General features: G+C 37.6%; 2 protein-coding genes across 10 annotated transcripts; one reads left to right on the top strand and one right to left on the bottom strand.

The window, feature by feature from the left end:
- The first annotated feature begins 89 nt into the window (after nucleotides 1-89).
- Nucleotides 90-1414, top strand: LOC105453449 (FK506-binding protein-like). Of its 2 annotated transcripts, none has more exons than XM_011695415.1 (2): nucleotides 90-307; nucleotides 428-1414. In XM_011695415.1, the coding sequence occupies exon 2, from the start codon at nucleotides 454-456 to the stop codon at nucleotides 1342-1344; it is 891 nt and encodes a 296-aa protein (XP_011693717.1). In that variant the 5' UTR covers nucleotides 90-307; nucleotides 428-453; the 3' UTR covers nucleotides 1345-1414. The 2 variants fall into 2 exon arrangements, with proteins under 2 accessions (XP_011693717.1, XP_011693718.1); XM_011695416.1 differs by lacking the exon at nucleotides 90-307 and adding an exon at nucleotides 308-330.
- Nucleotides 1415-1595: 181 nt separating this feature from the next.
- LOC105453448 (atlastin) lies at nucleotides 1596-20448 on the bottom strand. Of its 8 annotated transcripts, XR_974870.1 has the most exons (11): nucleotides 20345-20416; nucleotides 19885-20051; nucleotides 11751-11831; nucleotides 7738-8006; nucleotides 6772-7551; nucleotides 6426-6647; nucleotides 6109-6323; nucleotides 5946-6012; nucleotides 5798-5827; nucleotides 5133-5497; nucleotides 4760-4827 (listed from the first exon to the last, which is right to left on the bottom strand). XR_974870.1 is itself a non-coding variant. In XM_011695413.1 (10 exons), the coding sequence occupies exons 1-10, from the start codon at nucleotides 12538-12540 to the stop codon at nucleotides 4821-4823; spliced, it is 1908 nt and encodes a 635-aa protein (XP_011693715.1). In that variant the 5' UTR covers nucleotides 12541-12824; the 3' UTR covers nucleotides 4735-4820. The 8 variants fall into 8 exon arrangements, 3 of the variants coding, with proteins under 3 accessions (XP_011693713.1, XP_011693714.1, XP_011693715.1); XM_011695413.1 differs by lacking the exons at nucleotides 19885-20051; nucleotides 20345-20416 and adding an exon at nucleotides 12336-12824 and having other exon boundaries at nucleotides 4735-4827; nucleotides 5133-5164; XR_974871.1 differs by lacking the exon at nucleotides 19885-20051 and having other exon boundaries at nucleotides 20345-20448.
- Between the last annotated feature and the right edge of the window lie 19 nt (nucleotides 20449-20467).

The following is a 20467-nucleotide window of genomic DNA, read 5'->3' as shown; positions in this document are numbered from 1 at the left end:
AGTATTCTCTCGCTGCACTCATAGCGCGCGCGCATTCGAACCCCACTTAGCGGAGACTCAAACCCCACTTAGCGAAGATTCGAACCTCACTTAGGGTGCCGTGAGCCGTCCCATATGGCAGAGATTTAGAGTTTTAGACACAGAATGACAGAAAGCTGGTGCATCGTCTCGGTCTGTATACGTACTCTGTTATCCGTCGAAAATGTTTGTGGCTACGTAGTTTCAACCTGCACATGAAGGTGCCAGTAGGCAGATTCTATACGCCCAGGGTTGTTTACTCTGTCTAAGCGTCTAAAACGTCTTTCAGGTTAGTTTCACGAATCGAGGAGTGTGTGTTGAAACAAATAAATTGAATTTGCATGTTAAGTTTACATCCTAATACAATTATTAATGCCTCTAATCGCTAATTAATAATATTATTTTGCAGAAACGATCGTCGAATGTGTCATCACGATGTTGCGATCGTGGGAATCAGCGGACAGAAGCATCAAAAAGAATGTACTGAAGCCGGGTATATTTATCAACAAGAAGCCAACGGAATGCTCCACGTGCACGGTTATTGTGGAGAAGATAAACGTTACTGGAACAATTGAATCGGATTTGAGAGAGAAATATTATACGACTATTCTCGATGGCGAGCCCGAGAAAACGGTGGTTATAGGAGAAGCCGCCTCAGAAATTGACGAAAAAATCGAGAGAGTGATTTGCATAATGAATCTCGATGAGAGGAGTCTCGTTACCATCACCATGCCTTTAAAACAGTCGGACGGGTCTACAGTTAGTAACGAATCAATAGCAGTCGAGTTTCAGATCACTCTGACTCTCTGTAATCGTCATAAGTCAGTTTGGGAATGGAGCGCGGCGGAGAAGTACGAGGTGGCCCTGAGATACAAAGGGAGAGGTACCGAATTGTTCAAGGAGTCCCGAATCACAGATGCGTTCCGCAAGTTCAGCCGAGCTTGCAAGCTTCTCATAACACTGGAGCCGATAGCGGATTTAGAATTGGACAAACAGCTGGAGTACAATATTAACGATTTAAGACTCGCATTGTATAATAACATGGCCATATGTCAGCTGAAGCGAATGAACTATCAACACGTTATCGCGCTGTGCACCAAAGTATTGGACAAGGATGCGAATAACGTTAAGGCCTTGTACAGAAGAGGAGTGGCGTACGGCAGTATGGGGGACAACGAAAAAGCTATAACAGATCTGAAGGCGGTGCTTACCTTAGAATCCAGCAATCACTCGGCGAAGGAGCTGTTTGACGTCTACAACACCAGATTGCAGGAATCAATTCAGAGAAATAAAGATATGATGAGAAGAATGTTTAAGACTTACTAGTTTTTTTTAAATCGCTTTGTAATTGTACATACATTCAGTTCTTTAAGAAATAAAGTATATTTATTTTATAAATAGAAAGGTGTGATATTTTTATTTCTATTCGCGAACTCGTGCTTAATTATTTTGACGTTGTTAGCGTTACGTGTAATTATATAATAATGTGTATGTGTCTTAAATAAATTGTAGAATTAAATTAAAAAAAGTTGTACTGCGCGTAGTTTTACAGGTGTATAGATATATATATTTATTTATTTAATCTTTTTTATTACAATATTTATTAGTATAAAATGTATAGCTGAAAGATAGAATTATATGTGCAGTAATATACATAATGCATCCTACACAAGTTTTTATGTTACAAAATTTTTTAATCGAGGTAACTTTGTCAATAGCCACGACTACAAATTATTCAATAGTGTCATGTTTGTTCATTTTTAATTACATCACAACTGTGTAAAACATATGAGATATTACAAGTTTTCCTTTCATACAAATATCCGTATCTGCAAATGACTTGGACAATCTGTTCGTTCAACCGTCGTATATTTATATCAATTTCCTAATTATTTTACAAAATTGCATAACAATATATAACTGCTCTAATACGAAAAAAATTGTAGTTTAATAGTATTCGATGATTTATACATATTATCTCAAGTTTGAAATACGATATTGCGAGAATAATAACTCAAACATTAAGTGCCGGTTGAGAGGAGAAGATATAAGGGCACTTGTTAAGTTGTAGTAATCTAGAAGAGGCAAACAAGTATTGGTTAGAATAAAAATATAAACTCTGCATCTTTTGTGAAATAGAAGCAGATAGTTTTGAGCATTATTTAGATAATTGTTATAGGACAAAGAATTGATTTGCAGAGCTAAACGATGATAAAGAGGTGATAAGCAATAGGATATGGAACGAGATTTTGGATGAAAAAAAGGTGAATGTATTAAAGGTTTGGAAGGAAAGAAATAAGAAACTAAAGAAGAGAAAGGAAAAGACATGTAGAGATAGAGAGGAGGTGTAAGAAGACTTTTGCAATATGGAAAATCGAATTGTTATACAAGGTATATAATAACGAAAACTGTGATAAATAGATAGATCAAGGATTAAATAGTATTATTAAGAAAAGGTGTAGGAATATAAGATAGACATATGGAAATAAAGGCAATACAAATAGTAAAAAGTTGAGATAGGATGGTTGTGAATAAGCTAGTCAGTAGTGTTAGATGCGTTATACGGCATAAGGTATGATGATAGTATAAGGAGTGAATAAGTATTCTTTATAAAATTCCCTTACCAAGTCCTTTCTTGGCAATGTATAAGTTGATAAATAAATAAATCTATCATTAAATGCCGATTGTTGAATTTGATCACAAACTTGAGTTAATATGTAATCGTGTACTCGTGTGCTAAACTTATTTACCTGTATATAATCTATGAAATTTTCAATTTCATAGAATTGAAGGAAATTTGAGGAATTCTATAAAATTAGTAAATAAAATTTAGCACGGGACACAAGTTCTTGGTAACCCAAAATTAAATTTTAATGGCACCTCCATAACCGTACATTTCTGCTAAATTCTATTATCCTACATACACCCATTCTGTATAAAATACAATAAGACGACGAATACAGCGATATATTAATAATACAAAACTCTTTATTCTTGTATCTCAACTAATAAAAGAAATATATCAATCACGAATATTTTTAAAGCTGCCAGTAATATTTATATATCCGTAAAACGGAAAAATACAAAGATACAATTACAAAAAATAATGCATTTTAAATTTTGTACCTAACATTGTTATGAAACAGCAATTATATTTTGGTGTATAAATGTGAGCTTCTTTATGAATATACGTCTTCATGAAGTAAATATTTCAAAATATCAACTACATAAATAAATTATAGTGTTATTAAAACCACCACCAAGTACATTTCTTATTTTTGCTATGTTAGGAAATATGTATCTTTTTATATGACACAAAAATTATGTATATATTTTTTTTTTCAAAACAATAGCGTATATATTATATTTAATGAATCATCATCTTTTAAAATTTTGCAAGTCCAGTTTTATAATTCGTTAATAAATTTCACATTTAAAAATTAGAATTCTATGCAAGTAAAAATATAAATAAATTCATTGCTCTATCAACTACGTTACAGACCAAAGTATAATATATATTAGCAATCGTTTGGCAAGACTTGGTAGAGTTTTAATACACGCATACGTCAAATTTTATTACCAAAATTACTCATTGAACAAAATTCTTGGAAACAAAAAAACATATAGTTTAAAAAAATATATATATATCATTTTTAGGTTAATATTAGTACAATAATATTAGTATGTTTTTCGGCAAACGTAGCATTACAAATGTAATGCATTAAAAATGGTAATATTAGTCAGTTTTATTCAATGAGCAATATAGGAAATGGAGTCCAGCATACGACACAAACTTTATTACTATTAACAGCGTGTTGGCAATAAGACTTATATTACACTTAAGTAGATCAATGTAATCGGGCAACTTCGAGATATTGCATTTAATAAAGTCATACACTACAGCAATATGGCGTGTGAATATCTATATCGTTAGTTAAATTCTAAGTATTTTTATCACTTTTTTTTCGAACTATGTAGAATGTGAATAACATCGTGCAATATATACATTCTTTTATTAAACAGTAGTCCAGTACAACTCAGGTTGCGCGTTTTCTGGCACGAATGAAATCTGAACTTCGTTAGTCCAAGCATATAAATAAACACGTAAACAACAAGGACATAACCTTAGACGTAATCTATGCAAAACAAAATCCTTCTTAAAACGAAAATCAACTGCAAAATGCATTTTTAAATGTAACGGATAGAACAGAAAAAAAAACTTTATATACTTAATGGAAACGAACAAAAAAAGAGCTGTTACACAAGGGCTTATATTTTCTCAAATGCATTTTTCTACTTTTTATATAATTTGTAATAACTTTAAATATATTAACATCCCTGCGATAAAACTTTCGGGTCAAGCTACAATATTTTTCATCATTACGAGATTTTATTTTTACAACATCCATGTCAAGGATATACTAGGCAACACTAGTAATCACGATTTCCATCGATCTAACGCTGTTTTTATAATTAGAATACATCGTATATACATTCACAGTCATTTTCGAATTAGTACTTCCAAGCCATAATGTTTAATCCAGTTTTAAACAGAGAGAAAACTATCCATGGCGGTATGTCAAAAGATAACGATATTGTAAAATTTGATTATGCCACTTAATATATAAGGATGCAATATTTCGATTCGTTCGAACAATTGGGATATTACGGGAATGAATGTTACAATAATTTAGGCTTGCCATTGGCAGTGGCGTTCATTGTTGAATTTGTTACCGCAATTTCAGCAGCCTGCGCCACTGCTACAGACACGGACTTCTCCACGAATTGTTGGTAGAGTGGCTTCATGAACTAAACAAAAAAGTAAAAATAATTATTTCCATCAGTGCTGGTACTGTTTTACGACAATTATATTACGCGATACCGCGTAATTATGTTATTTTTAAATTTCGAGATTTTTTTATTATTTTTCAGCTACGAGCAGTATTGACTTTGTGAAAATTAATGTGCTAATGGAAGAAGTATTACCAGTTATACGGAAGAAATAGACTTTTTTTTTATGAAGCAATTATGGATGTAATGTTTGGAAAAAAGGTGTTAATCAGTGTTGTTAATAGAGTTATCAAACATTGATTATACGTAGCCGAAAGTCATACCTTTTCGATATTTGCTCCTCCTTAGCACTCAGCTTATGACAGGAATTAAAAAAAAAGACAACAAAAAAGTATAATATTAATGATGTTTCTATAAAACGGCTCTGGTTGGTAAGAAAGAAATGTGCGAAACACAGACACGTGTAAGAAACACAAAGAGTTGAAGAGAGAAGCAATTCGGAATTAAAGATAATTACAGACTAAAATTAGAAAAGAAGAAAAGCGTGTGATCAGATGTAGCCATGTCTACGAAGATCGCGATAAGTAAAGTGACATATAGGTATTGCAAATACAATTACGATAATGGACAGGATTAGGTATCTTAATGTATACGTTAATTTATAACAAAGATGAGCGCATAGCCAGACCTGTTGCAATAAAAAAACATTACATATTAATTGTTATGTGGACATCATACGAATTATGTAGTAGTAATATAGTGTACACATATTGCGATTGACAAGTGCTGCTTGTACGTGACATAAAAAGACAAATAAATTTTCATGTATGTGATTTTAGTGCAAATTTAAATATTTGATGAATATTTTATGCTATTAATTTTTAACAACTTCATGACATTTATTTTAGATTAAATCAAGACCAAGTACGTTAAAAAATGAATAAATTTTATAAAACGTTTATAAAACTAATAAGTAAAAAATCTCTACCTTTCTCAAATATCGTTTTTCATTAGAACACTGTGAACATATACAATCTTTATCAGAAATGTGTTATATTCGTACGATAAGAATTGAAAGCAGATACATAGAGAAAATAAGGAATATTCGATAATTTTAAGAAGATTCTTATACTCACATTTTCCCATATCTTACTGGCCATGTCATCTATTTGTGTTCCAATTTCTCTGAATTCTCCACTATACCTAAATAAAAAATTCGAACAAAAGATAGTACTTAAAAATTCTAATTGTAAGATACTAGAAAATTGTAACAGATGCAGAGGTATTTTATATACGTACCTTATATATGCCCATAAGACGAGCGTGAGTAGGCCAACACCCATAATAAGATTACACACATTTGCTAGCGTGTACAGACCAACAAGACCAAATATTCCGGACAGAATGTACATAGTAACGGCAATTGCGAAAAACACTGCTGGCGTTCGCGCCGCTTTAAAAATATTTTTGCTCTCATTGTGCGCCTTAAATTGCGTGAAAGCGTCATCCATGTCCTATATTATAAACGGAAAATAATTTATTATAAAAACATTTAAGAAAAATATTAAGTTAAAAATAATTAGAAAAACGGTAGTTAATTAAATGTGCATATTTACCTTAATCAATTTTTCCATATATATTTGACTGAACTCTTCTCCGCCCATCTTTCGTTTATTCTGGAATTGACGAAGAGCCATATCCATACAATGTTGATGTTCCGATTCTAAGTGAGCGGTCGCTAAAAATGGTTTCGTTCCACCGCACACGGTCTCCATCATCTGAAGGTATAGATCCTTAGCTTCTGCTACAGCGGTTAAGTTGTTAGCTTCCGCTGTGGCCTGCAAATGCAAAATGCGATTACCGCGGTTGAGATGATTGCCTCTGTTCCAGTTGAATAAAACAAAAGATCGCGTCTTGTAAATAAAAACCGCAAATTATTAGAAACCACTAAATTACACGTACCACGAGCATGCTTTTCGGTTCGGGAAGTTCGTCTCCTCTGTAAAGATTGATGTAACTCTTGAAATATTCCAGTAGATCTTTCGCTTTAACGACTTGCCCGTTGATCTTCTTCGTCACCAGATTTTCCGGGGCTAGTATCATCGGTATGAGCACTTTCAATTGTTTCTTGAATTCCGCCTGTATTTCGGATAATCTACCATCGAATATCGGATTCGTCGCGATTTCGAGACCGGGATGCGGCATGAGGAAACACGATATGTCCGAAAAACAGGATTTAATGTGCTTTCGCAAGCTCTGCAATTCCGGATGCTGTCTGTCGGAAATCTCCAGTCTTTTGTCGAGCAATTTCTTTCCGCCGTTCGCGCCGTAATCGGCCTCATACGGATAAACCCAGTCTCTGACTAAGAATTGCAGTCTCTGGAAGGGTGTGCTGTCGGAGCTTTCCAATGCCAATCTACCGTACTCGGTGAACAGCTGCAGATGCTGAAGATCGTCCTCCTGGATGTTTTGCGACAAATTGTATATTTGCACGGAGGACAGCATCGTACTCAACGCGAACACTGTCGCGCAATCCCGCACCGTTGACTGACTGTCGAAAGCGCCTTGAGTGTCCATGAGAATCACAGCGATTTCTTCACCGTTCGCCAAAGTAGCGGGATAAACCTTCGACCACATCAATATTCCTGTGGTGTCCCTCTCGGAACCGCCCCTCCATGAGAAACCACTCAGTGGCTCGTCCTCAGCGCCCAACCAGGATTCGGTATTATTGTGTAATGTGTACTGTTGATTGGCGTGATGCATAAGTTACGATTATCCAACAGATAGATTTTGTGTCGATCGATGAGCGAGCATGAAATAACATAAATAAAAATTTAATTAATATTTGATTGTGTGCATAGTCTTTTTTTTAAAGACATCGATAATTAAAGTAACAGAATGTCAATATCAAATTTAAATATCACCCACCTTGCTGTTCATGTACCGAAGAAAAAAGTCGAGAAGGAAACTTTTGCCTTTTCTGAAGGCACCTGCAACAGATACCACAACGACACTTCTATCTTTCACGTCGTCTTGTAAGAGAATTTCTGACAATGCATCTTCATCTAATTCGAAGGTATGATCTGGATGGGCAAGTACTACTTGAACAGGCCGCCCACCATCCGCGTCTCCATCTTGCATCTGTACGTCTTCCATTGGCGAGAGCCTTTCTATCCGATCAAACTTTCCTAGATGATCTGCAAGAGAAAATTGGACTAAAATATCTCTATTGCAGACAATAGATAATAATAATGCAGATAAAAAAATTGAGTTATTGTAGAAGAATAAAAAAAAATATTTCATTATTTTATCTTCATTATCTTCAGAGATAATGAAGCATTCAAAAAATACATTTTATTTTTTTTAAGTTACAAAATTTAAACAGCATCATCGATATTTCCAAAAAAGACAGCAAGAGAAAGGATACAGTGAAATATTATACACGATCATGCACGGTGGGTTTTGATACCAGTCGAGTAAACGGACCCCCGATAATTTATTGCACACGGCGCGAAAATAAATAGTTCAAGAATAAAACCGTCGCCATATATCTAACACGTTGACCTATACCTTGAATCAGCTGTAAACTTGATTGATAATTTAAATCACTGATAAAAGCGGCGGAATCAACTGATTAAAAGAGCAAAAATAAACTAAATGTAAATCACCAAAAGACTGTATTGTTAAATATTTCATCAGTTATATTGAATTAGAAAAATGTATGCGTTTATTTACAAATTAATGTTGTCTCTTTATAATCTAAAAAATCTAAAATAAAAGTTATTCGCTGCAGTCTTAATTACATTGCGATGTAATAGTGTCACCATGTAATAAAAAGTTTTTAATCTTAATATTAGCGTATGATTTTTTCTAAATTCAAGTGTAGATAGATTTCTCTCTGAAATGTTATTTTCTGGGAAGCGCGTAGAAAAGTTGAGTTTCTCCATTAAAAAGAAGTGATACGAAGAATACCGTTATATGATACAAAGACGGAATACCAGACTTTAAAGTAAAATAGATGAAGCGAAACAAGAAATGCTTGTTTTCAAACCGTCATACTACCGTGTAGTATAATAAGCAAAACTGTTAGACCGTTATTCGCATCACAAGATAGGTAACAATTACATGGCAAAAGGACATACTGAGGAATTAGTACAGAAAGGCTTCATTTTATTTTTTATGTTTTTATTGTCGTAAAATAATAAAAACAAATTGATATTTACTGGAAAATGTTTTATAAAAATTGTGTTTCAAATTGCTATTTACGTGTCACAAATAACGTTCATTCTCCAATTATCACCACTATTTTTTTATTTTTGCGATTTTTTACATTGAAATAAACTTTCAATTTTAATGGAAAATTATTATTGTGAGAATCGTGAAATATTCTTTTTCTTCTTATTGATGAACATGTATTTTTTATTTCAACGTAAAAAATCGCAAAAAAATAGTGGTGGTAATTGGAGAATAAGCGTCATTTGCGATACGTAAGCAATTTAAAATAATGTTTACAAAATACTTTCTGATAAATATCGTTGTCTAAAGAAATTTATTTCATCATATCTTGAGGCAAAACTTTTTGTTCTGTTGACATCAAGAATACTCATGAGAAATGGAGATTTCATGATTAACGATAATCAATAATTTTATTACCAACAAGAATTAAATACTCACTATTTATATCCTTTTGTCGTACTCTGACTATTTTGAAACATGATAAAATTTTCATTCGTAAGCAGCGATGAGCAGCAAGTGATAAATAGGAGTGATTAATGGCTGTAATTAGTATAGAGATATAATTCGAGTAAAGCTGCATATTTTTCTGAGATATTTGCAATTCCGACTAAATTCAGCAATATATTGGATCATAATATCGTGTTACATATGGTAGCCGACATTTTCAGTGACATCGCGCGTGATATGCTTCGTCATACCGAAGGCAACACAAGGCGCAGTCATCCATGCGCGATGTCTTCAGTCTTTGCCGTTTTATAATCAGATGACTATTACATTTTTATCGACGAATCTTGCATAATTTTGCAGTCAAGAGTGCTGCAGAAATTTCAAGCAAGTTATATAAACATACATATACTTAAAAAATGTTAAAAATAGTTTCGTATAATAGTAAGAAATCATCACAAGCTGTACATATTCTTTTTTTATATTTTAATTCTCTTTTAAAATTTTAAATTCTTTGCGTAAAGGTGCACGGAGAGAATTTTTTTTAAATTTACTTTGAAAATCATGTCAATTGTGAGACAATATAGTATTTAGGCAAATTTTACTGTGCACTACAATAAATTTTACTGTAAAATACTTATTGTAGTGCACAGTAAAATTTGCCTAAATATTATATTGTCCCACAATTAACATAATTTGCAGGGTAAATTAAAAAAAATTCTCTCCGTGTGGTAATATTATCGCGCAAATTATATTTCTTAATGATTCCCGATCGCAGCACCTACATCAGGGTTACTGCCAAATTATTTCAGGAGCATCCGGAATGTACGAGTATCTTAATAAGATCAAGTGCGCAGAACATATTTTCAATCAGTCAGAGTACGACAAAAAGGATATAAATAGTGAATATTTATTGATTCTTGCTGGTAATCAAATTATTGATTATCATTGATTATCAAACCTCCATTTCTCGTGATTATTCTTGATGTTAAATAATGTTTAGGCCAAAACCGATGCAGTTTTATACGATAAAACACTTCGACTTTTCTCAACAATAGCTTGCGATTACGCCTTGTGAACGAACAGCAATTATACTCGTGCGAATGTTAATTCTACATGGTTCCTCCTCTCTCTCTCTCTCTCTCTCTCTCTCTCTCTCTCTCTCTCTCTCTCTCTCTCTCTCTACTTCCATGACCAGAGCTTCACGTCATCGTTGTTTACGCAGTGCGCACTGTCTGATTTTTACGATTTTTCTTACCTCACGATTATACGAATCATTACCGCATTACAGCCGTAAATACAAGGTCACGAATTCTCTTGTCTGGAAATAGTGAAGAAAGAGAGAATGCACAGATCCATTTAACTAAAGTGTCAGGAAGAACCGAGTTAAGAGCAACAGAGGAATAACGTTACGTGAACACGATATCCAGATTATTTTATAGATTATTTTACAGTTCGATTTTATTCTTCCTATAAATATTATATACGCAAATATTTCTTTTCGCGTAGTTTATCGTTGAATGTTGTTTTAATTTGCGAATACATGAATAATAATTAAATTAATAGATAAAAATATAAAAATAACACGTTGCATTATTCAATGGAATTAAATAATGAATCTTAATTGTAACAGATAACGAAGAAACGACTGAATTTAACAGGAAACTCGTGTCACATCGATCGTTCATGCATTGTAAGGAAAAGTATTTTGTGTGGTTTTCAAGAAAATTTCAGACTTCCCGTGATTTAATAATAAACTTTCACATTGCATCCTTTCCTTCGAGTCGCCTGAAATACATGCGACCGAGATATTACGAGGACTCACGTAAATTCGAAAGAACAAGACGGCTTTCGTCGCGAATGATCCGGAAAAGTTGTAAACTCCGAACAAACCTCGCGCAAGAATCGTAGGTGGGACTCGACGATGCCTAGAAAGCTACTGCCGTGCGAACACCGTGTGGAAATTTGATCCAGCGAGACTACCTGACTATACCAACGGATCGTTTTTGTTGATTTTCTTTCGTATACAAAGGAAAAGTGCTAGAGGAAAGAGAGACTCTCGTGCGCGTGCAAAAGTCGGTCGTCGCTTCGAAATTCACATGGAATCGTTACATTTTTAGGAGGCTTTCAGAGACACGGCGACGGTTGTGATCAGCGACGCGATTTACGAACTAGAAAAGGCGAAGGGACGTGCGAACAAATAAACGACTTGAGGAGAGCAATCGAGGAAAACACTTAGCCGGCTAAGAAAAGCAACTCACCCATATTTTCCGCTGTCTTATGCTGTTGTCGTGGTACACGGTTCACGTTCTCGTCGAGGGTCGTCATCGGGGCCTTCTCGGCTGAAAGCAGATTTTCAATACGTTTATATAGGTCACTGTTTTCATCACTGTTACGTTCGCGTAAAATTCTGCCTTACAGTTTTACAAATACCTAATTAAAAAAACAAATCTTGATTAAGTAGATTTAAAATCGATAATGACTCATCGATACATTTCTACCCAGGCTCTTAATAAATTTATAAATATGGAAGAAAAAGTACAAACACGTATCTATCGCAAAGAAATCCAGTTGTTGAAATCAGTGTTCCCTAAAAATTTCGCCAAGATTTCAATCTCTGACACAGAAGAGTAGCAATCAAAATTTAATTATTCTATTTTATTGAATTTTTGACTAAGCAGATTTAATTATCTTACTATTTACATAAAAAATTATTTCAAGAAGAGGCCAAGAGGGGAGAAAAAAAAGAATCGGAGGACACTGATTCAAACAGCTTCATGAACCAGGCACCGAGTAAATCGACATGACACAATCGTGTTTCCCAAAAAATCGTCTGACAAACTAACTCGGCTTCTGCTGTGATTTCACGAACACGCTACGTTGCGTGCCATTTCCGAAATCGGAATTGTGAGTCGTCGTCACATATGCAGTCTGCTGCGTTCTCGTTCTCGGCGGTCTCGCCGGTTCCTTCGGTACGTCCGACGGCGGCCTTGACCCAGAAGGGTCGTTGAGCCGTTTCCGTCTCGGCGTTATGAGCTTTCTTTCGGCCATGTCATCGGCTGCCGTACATTCGTCACCGTATTCGACACCGCACCTGACGCCCGACAAGATCGAAACGACCGCGAATTAAATATATATATATCGGGGAGAAGCACTCGACCGCGACCGCGTAGAGAGATGCACTGTGCACACACGATACTCGAGTACTAAGTCCGCGAGGAGAGCCAGACTAGAAATATCCCGGTCGCTCTGGTGGCCGGCACTCTTGAGGCCGTGCGTGACGGCGAACCTCGCGAGTTGGCAGCATCCCACGAGTGGCGATGCCACACCGACAGAAATCAACTGACACAATCGTAGAAATGTAGTGGGGCACACGCGCACATGGGCGCCGACAGGATTTTCTTCGAGTTAACGCATGTGTCCGAAGTTTAACTAAGCAGACTACAGCCTCGCGTCACTTGGAGAACCGTCGAGCTATCCGCGCAATTGATGAAAGATACTTTGCAGACAATTCATATTTAATTCACTTAAACGTGTAATATTATTTTGTGAAAAGAAAGAAATCTCTTATATTATAGCTTAGAGCCATAATCCATTATTGTTAAGAAATCTAACACGTCTTTAATTATATTTTAGAAAACTGCATCTCCAATCGTAGAGTACAGCATACTTTGAGTTAGACTTTCAACATCCCACACTTTGCTACAATTAATCTTTTATCGTAATAAATGTACAGTTTTGATTAGATAAAACTAGACTTTTGTAATTGCAATTTTAAAATGCCTTTCCAAGATACGAGTGCACTGATGCAGTTTCCTGGTGACGCCGATGGAAATCGATATATATTCGCTCCGTTTTTATGTTGGAAGTGCAGGGAATAGAAACTGGCATGAAAAATGCAGGACAATATGACGACGATGTCATCGACGTCTTTGCGTTAAGATGTTGCTTTACGTCGTGAAGTTCAGCTTTGCTCGACACATGAATATATACTAGCATGAATTTAATGACCAGAGAGAACGAGTGCGATTAGTGATAAAAAAGAATAAAAAAATAGCGATGATCAGATGTTACATTCGATCAAAAGAACATCATGTTTTTAAAGTGTTTGATATTATCGAGCGTTGATCACTTAATTGTGAAAGAATTATGTAATGTGAATTAATATTATATTATATAAATGTTAGATTATCTTATGTGCGCATTGTACGATTATACAAATCTATCGAAAAAATAAAAGAAAGTAAATTTTATTATTATATTCCGAAGAAAATGTAATATAAAAAAATATACTTTTAATATGTATCCTATATTATTAAATAATATTGCCATGATAAAAAATCAAATGCTTAATCAGCTTAGTAAAAATAAAAATAAAAATAATAAATTCTTTGTACGAGCAAAAATATAAGAAATATTTAATAAAAATTTTGCATTAACGATTGCAAAACGAGCAAATGCAAAGTTTAAAGGCTACTATGTGCAGCGCAATAACTTAATTGAACATTGCCAGCGGCAATAAATTATCACTGATACCGATCACAAAGAAGCAGTTGTTGACGTCACGATATTTATACAATAATACTTCCTCTAGAAAAACATTTTATTATAATGCTTTCAATAGTTTCAATTATTTCTGCTATATTGAGACGAGATTGTTGTGAGATGCGATATGAAAAATAATAATTGATAACCAATACATCAAAATTCTCACGACTAAACATAATTTCCAACGTCTCAATCAATCTACCGTTCGTGTCATCTAAATAGGAATAAGATTTGGCAAAATTCCATAGTCTGTATGCAAAACAATCCACACGATATATCGATTCTAATTACATTTTACGAAAAAAATTCTAACAAGATGAAAAAGTCCAAAGATTGCAATAACGGAGAAAATAATGTCACAAATTATATTTAAAAAAATTTAACAAATTCATGTACAAGTTTTCCCAACAAATTTGTCAACGTTTTCAGATTTTTAAATCAATTTAAAATTTAATGAGAAAATTTCTTAGAATTAAAACAACACTGGAAAACTTTTTAGTAAAAAGAATAATTATAATAATCAATTACTTTCTAAACTAGAAAATCTGTAATTAGTGATGCAACATACAAATTAAACGTGCACGTCGGTTAATATTACTTTTTGAATATCATGCATGCACCTTGGACTTTCTTGACCTTTGGATCGTTTTACGTGTTACTTTTTGCACGGACTCGCGATGTACGATACGTGTCTAGTATCCTTGCAAATACTGTATAAGAAATAACGAGCTTAGGTTTAATTTAGAAACGGACGACACGAATAATTTCGTACACTTGCATTCGTGAACGCCAAGTGGGAAGAGGACCGCGCCATATGTCGTAAATATTGGCACAGCATCGTCGCGAAAACTTTTAAGTAATACCTAAATGTTATAAGTAGAAATTATCGAAGAACGTAAATAGATGTACAACATACCGACCTGAATATTCTTTCTATTAAAACTGTGCTTAATATTTAAATATTATAACATCACGTTAAAATATTATTTTTTTTTTACAAAAATATATTACATACGTTATATAACACACTACAATGGCAACTTTGAATAGGTCATTCATTTTTGCGCGTTAAAAAATTCAATAAAATAAAAATTTTCGCAATATTTTAAAATAATTCAGACATTTCACACATTTTTATTTTTACGAATGTACGACATTGATACTGTCGAAATACTAAAAACGAAATATCATTTATTTTACAATACGCACGTTTAGAGAGAAAGATAAAGCATCGTGGATGCTTGGATAAAGCTATATCTCTCGAAAGGACAAGCTTAATCTTAAGCTCTGCACGTCGATAAAGTTTTTTCTGCTTTCAAGGGTACTTGCCAACATTTACGTGCTGCTTTTCTACTTTGTGCGATTGTTAAACCGCACTGCGCCGATTTACGAGGTAACGTCGTCAAAGCAAACATAATCAAAGCCGGTGGCTACTACGCCAGAAGAAATTTCACCAATGAGGATTTCAGATCGGTACCCGATTTGCACGGGTGGTAAACCGTGAAGTTAACGATCGCGGTGGGTGTTACACGTGGAATTATACGATGTGCTTTCCTAAGATATTTATTTTACGAAGGTATATCCCCCCCACTAGAGCATTTACACCGTGCGGAGGCAAATGTTTTACGACAAATGAGGGTTTATTGCGAGAAGAGGAAAAGCCGAATGCGAACGGGATCGGCGCGAACGAGAGGGAAATAAGAAATCGCCCGTCTTTCCTCTCTCCTCCCTCCCTCATATAAACGAACGCGAGTGAGTTAGGATTATTATTGTGGCTCCTTCAGACATCTCAGTTATCGTTAATCTCGCGATGCTACGCGGCGCGGAGTTTATTTGTACTTCCATCCCCGCGGCCGTGTATGCCGAGCATAACCGCGACTGCCGAAGTTTATGCAACAACCGTATGCAGTTTAGTTATGAGCTTTGCAACGGCCCGAAAGGTTCTGCCCCAGCGCGATTTTGCGAGTTGCAGCCGGCAGGTTCTTAAATCTTCTTCATGGCTGGCGTTACGCCGAATGAAATAAAGGTATACGGTATGTACCTTTCGATACGCGGAAGCGTTATTCCCTCGTATTACGTCGCAAGTATTAATCTTTAACGATCGATGAAAATTTAATAACCAAAGCAATCCGAGACAATATTTATTTCTCGCCATTGGTTCGTCTATTTCGATGCAATTCGTAAGAAGCGGATTATATTTTTAACGATTTCATAAGGAAATAGAATCGCGATTCGTATATATAAGTATATCGACCGAACGCATCTCGAGTTTAATTATGGAAGACACATTGGTCTATTGTAATACACTTTACAACGACAGGTTTTATTGCAGTTTCCAGCTAATTGACTCGCATCCTACGCACGTGTACAAAAGTGTAGCTTGTATAGAAATCGATATCATTGAACTTGCCTCTTCTGAAGACCACGCTTTACAAAGTTACCGGTGATAAGTTGAACGCGTACACGTCTCTTTCGTGTCGTGCGATAAAAAAAAAAAGAGTAGAAATACTCGTCGTGCCACATGCAATAGCACTTATGCTCGTTTTTACTGCGAATCCCGACTAACTCGATTGCATCGTTGCGCGGGTTACGAGAAAAAACGGCTGGGGATACGACTGTGTCTCAAAAATATACTGTCATGATCGCGTTTTAGAGAGAGCTTGCCCTCTCGAGAGATTGCGGCGTCGGTTATGCCTACGAACGCGTTACACGAGGTTCACCCTTTTATTTTACAACCTCGATCGCCGCGTGTCGCCGTTCAGGAACTTTGAATACGAAACGTCATCGCGCGGGAGAGGGCATAAAAGTTCTTTATAGACTACACGTGAAACACGACTCCAACCCGCCTGTTAAATCCTTAAAACGTTGACGATCCTCCGGAGGAAAAAGAAAACTTGTCCCCATTTCTCTCGCGAGAATTCATGTTTTTCCACGCCGTCGCGCTATCGCTGGATCTCGATTAATGGCGCTGCACGACCGATTGGCTTCCGATTCATTCGACTGAATAATGCAAGTCTAATTAGCGAAGTGCACAAACGCGACAGAGAGAGAGAGAGAGAGAGAGAGAGAGCGCTCGATGAATCCGACTCGAGGGCGGAGATATGCAGTTTACATGTTAAGTATGTATATGCGCGCGTATTGACGCGCCCGAGAACCGGAGCACGCGTCGGACTCGATCGTCAGACCTCTCATCAGCCAATTGACATCCTTTGTACAACTTTACTTTGTATATCACAGTTCGAGTTATTACTTGAACAAGATTGCAAATTGACACGACGCGCGCACATACCTATATCCTCATCATTTTCAAAATTGAGTTTTTTTCCCCGCTTCTCGTAAACGTATGTAACACACAATCGGGCGTATCGGTTTTTCCTAATTAGAATATCACGTCCACTTGAAAAAGAATAATTGCTAATCAGCGGCGCGGAAATGTAAATAACGTATATGTGTTATCAGTTGAAGAGTAGTGTGTCAGCTCCAAGCGGATGCGAGAGAAACTCTAAAGAAGAAACACAAGTCGTAAAGTCATCAGTATAAGATGAAAAAAGGAAAAATCGTTACGATCGTACACGATCACGTGTATGAAAGTAAGATAGTAGAATCAAGGTATAGCACGCAGCGGAAACTTTTCCCTCGTTTGAGCCTAATCGCAGTCCAACTATACGTCTTGCTGTAGAGAAAGAAAAAAAAACGTCTCATCGGGAAGAGAAAGGTGACACGTCCCGCAGGTGGACGGCGAAGTACCGCAGAAATCAACTTCAATTAACTCGGTGAATTGTCTCGAGTTCGCCGTCGTGCGGGTTGTGTTCGCCGGACTTCCGCCTAATTTATCGCGGGCGGCTCAGAAATTTATTGTTGAGGCGTTGTTCCCGTCCGGCGACGGACCGTCGTAAACTATCGGGAAAGCCGGGGGAAGGAGGGATCCCGAGCCTCGTTTCCACTGGACGTGCATACATGCGGCGCAAGTAAAGCTATCGATGCTATTCAATAAAACACGCGCCACGTCGGGCTGAATAGGCGTATTCGCCAATATGCGACTCTCATTTCCAATCCCGGTATACGGCTATACGCGTTCACGTGTATGTGCGCGCGCGTATGTGTGCGTGTTATTACAGCATTGCGCCGCTTTGAACGTGCCGACGAGCTCTTCCCATTCAACATATTGTCGCGCGGATTTTATTTAATGCGGAATAATATTACGACTTCCTGCTGCGAGAGAGGCATCGTCGACGAGAGATGAGACAGTACGAGAGACAGAGCTAGCGAGAGCGCGCGCGCGAGAGAGAGAGAGAGAGAGAGCGCGCATCGGATTTTTCTGCATCGATGTGAAAAAACGCGTTCGCTAATTTCGCAACGAGAGAGAACCATCACGCATACGCGCGTGTGGCTCGTCGTCAGATTAAAGCGACACGCCGATTCTAAAAAGAGCAACTTCGTTATAACGTACGAGCCCGCCGTTCTCGCGTTTCCTCTCGCGCGGCATTGTTTGCCGTCCTTTGATACTTTTTAATTCCGGAAATCAAATCAGTCCGACGCCAGCGGGATACTCCTGCAACCTGATTATCCGCGTCGCGCTCTTTCCCGCGCTTTCGCTTTTGTTTTCTATTACTCCGGTTAATATATTTTTCTCCAGTGATAAAATAAAGTACATCTGAAACACAACGTCTGTGGCGAGTAAGTGAGTGATGACTGAATTACATTAATTTTACGATACTTTCAGAGAGTTGCAATCTCGTCTGCAATCACGTGGCCGCAAATTAACTGAATGAGCGCGATTGTAGATTAATATTGATCACGCAAGGGGAATCTCTTGTAATTTCAAAGTTCTCGACGCGAAAAGAATCATTGGTTGTGGAATATTTTTTTAAGGTTATAAGTATAAACTTGTAAAATAGATTCTGGCAATGACTAATCAATTTGAAGAAAAAGAAAAACTGAAAGAAATAAGATTCAATCTCATGTTGTACTACTCTTGTAATGATATGTATATCCACACACATGTAATGTGTATTCAAGCATTTCCTTCAAAGTCACTAAAGCATACACGTAAATGTAGAAAGCAACACGTAACCGGAAACGGAGAGGTACAGCAGCGCGTGCTTCTTTCACCGTGTCGATTTCCCGATTCCGTTTCTTTACATCGTGTTCTAATTTTACATTAAACCTAATACATCGTGATCGACCGTCGAGATTGCTATTCGCCGCGCTTATGCGACATAAATGCGTTGCATGATTAAAATGATCGTTATGTATAGTCGGAACGTCATTACGTCAGGCGTTACCTTATGCGCATCGCTGTGCAACAACCTGCTTTAAGACGACTTGACGGAAACCTACCGAGAGTTAACGCATCGTTCACCGGGGCGCAGCCTCTGACTGCGATCGCGGTCGGCCGGCACGACGCATGACGTATTCGGCGGGACGAGCTCGTGCAATTCTCAACCTTGCTGACTAATCGAACGCAAGGTCGCGCGGATATACGCAGCGGGGCGCACGCACACACACACGGTGCTGTCACGCTTTCGCGCCGCGAGCGGGCGGCACCTACGAGACACACACTCCTCCCGAGGTCCGCGCGTCGTCATCCTTTTTTTATTTTTTACAGGATCCCCTCATCTCATCCGTTACGCGCTGCGGCGCGCGCGATATTTATAGGCGCTCGCGTCGGCCACGCGACGACGACGTGGTCCTCCCGTTACGCCAGCATGTTATAACCTCCACAAGAGAAGAGCGGCCGCCGCTCTCGACGCCGTCCCTGCAAATCTCGATGTCGTCTCTGAACGATTAGCTCGATGGCTCAATTACACACGACGGAGGCGCGGAACGCGTAGCCCACGCACGTACCTGGTTTTTGTCGAAGGAATTTGCGCGACGTCACTCGTTCTCCTTCTCTCTCTCTTTCTCTCTCTTTCACTCTCGCTTCTCTCTCGTTCGCTCGCTCACTGACTTTCGTCCCCTTTCTCATTTCGCCGTCTCGTGATTTACGAATTTACGCGTCCATCGCTCGTGAGCTGGAAAAAGAAATTACAAGGGCACGAGGGGATCCAGCTGAGATTCCGGGGTCGGGAGAGGAAAAACAGCATCGGCAAGGTGTCCAGGCGTTAAGCAGGCATGGACACGGCGTGTCGCGCGCGGGTCACTCGCGCACAGCTGGCCACGTCCGAGGCGCTTGCGTGGGGCGCGTCTCGCGGCGGACTCGCCACTTCGACGACGACGTGCGAAACGATCGACGCCGCCGCGGCGTCTCGCCGGCGTCACCTCGCGCCAGACGAAAAACGACGAGAAATCGGAACAAAATACTCACCCACATACGAGCTGCCGTGGTCGTCGTACTGTTTACGTTGCCCAGCGTCCGCCATGTTGCGCCGCGCGTGACGTCACCTCCGCTGTTGCGCGCCACGCCACGGTCGCCGCTCGCACTTTCGCG

The sequence above is a fragment of the Wasmannia auropunctata genome, unplaced genomic scaffold, assembly GCF_000956235.1.
Source record: "Wasmannia auropunctata unplaced genomic scaffold, wasmannia.A_1.0 LD335999.1, whole genome shotgun sequence".
Lineage (NCBI taxonomy): Eukaryota > Metazoa > Arthropoda > Insecta > Hymenoptera > Formicidae > Wasmannia > Wasmannia auropunctata.
This window is presented reverse-complemented; position numbering and strand designations above follow the sequence as displayed.

Bases quoted from the DNA above. Each gene is read 5' to 3' on its own strand.
- LOC105453449 (XM_011695415.1), top strand. From the start codon at position 454: ATGTTGCGATCGTGGGAATCAGCGGACAGAAGCATCAAAAAGAATGTA.
- LOC105453448 (XM_011695411.1), bottom strand. From the start codon at position 12,540: ATGGCCGAAAGAAAGCTCATAACGCCGAGACGGAAACGGCTCAACGAC. The intron at 8,007-11,750 runs GTGAGTTGCTTT...TTTCTCTTGCAG, and splicing joins TAAGACAGCGGAAAATATGG to ATCATCTAGGAAAGTTTGAT. The intron at 7,552-7,737 runs GTGGGTGATATT...GCCAATCAACAG, and splicing joins TTCGGTACATGAACAGCAAG to TACACATTACACAATAATAC.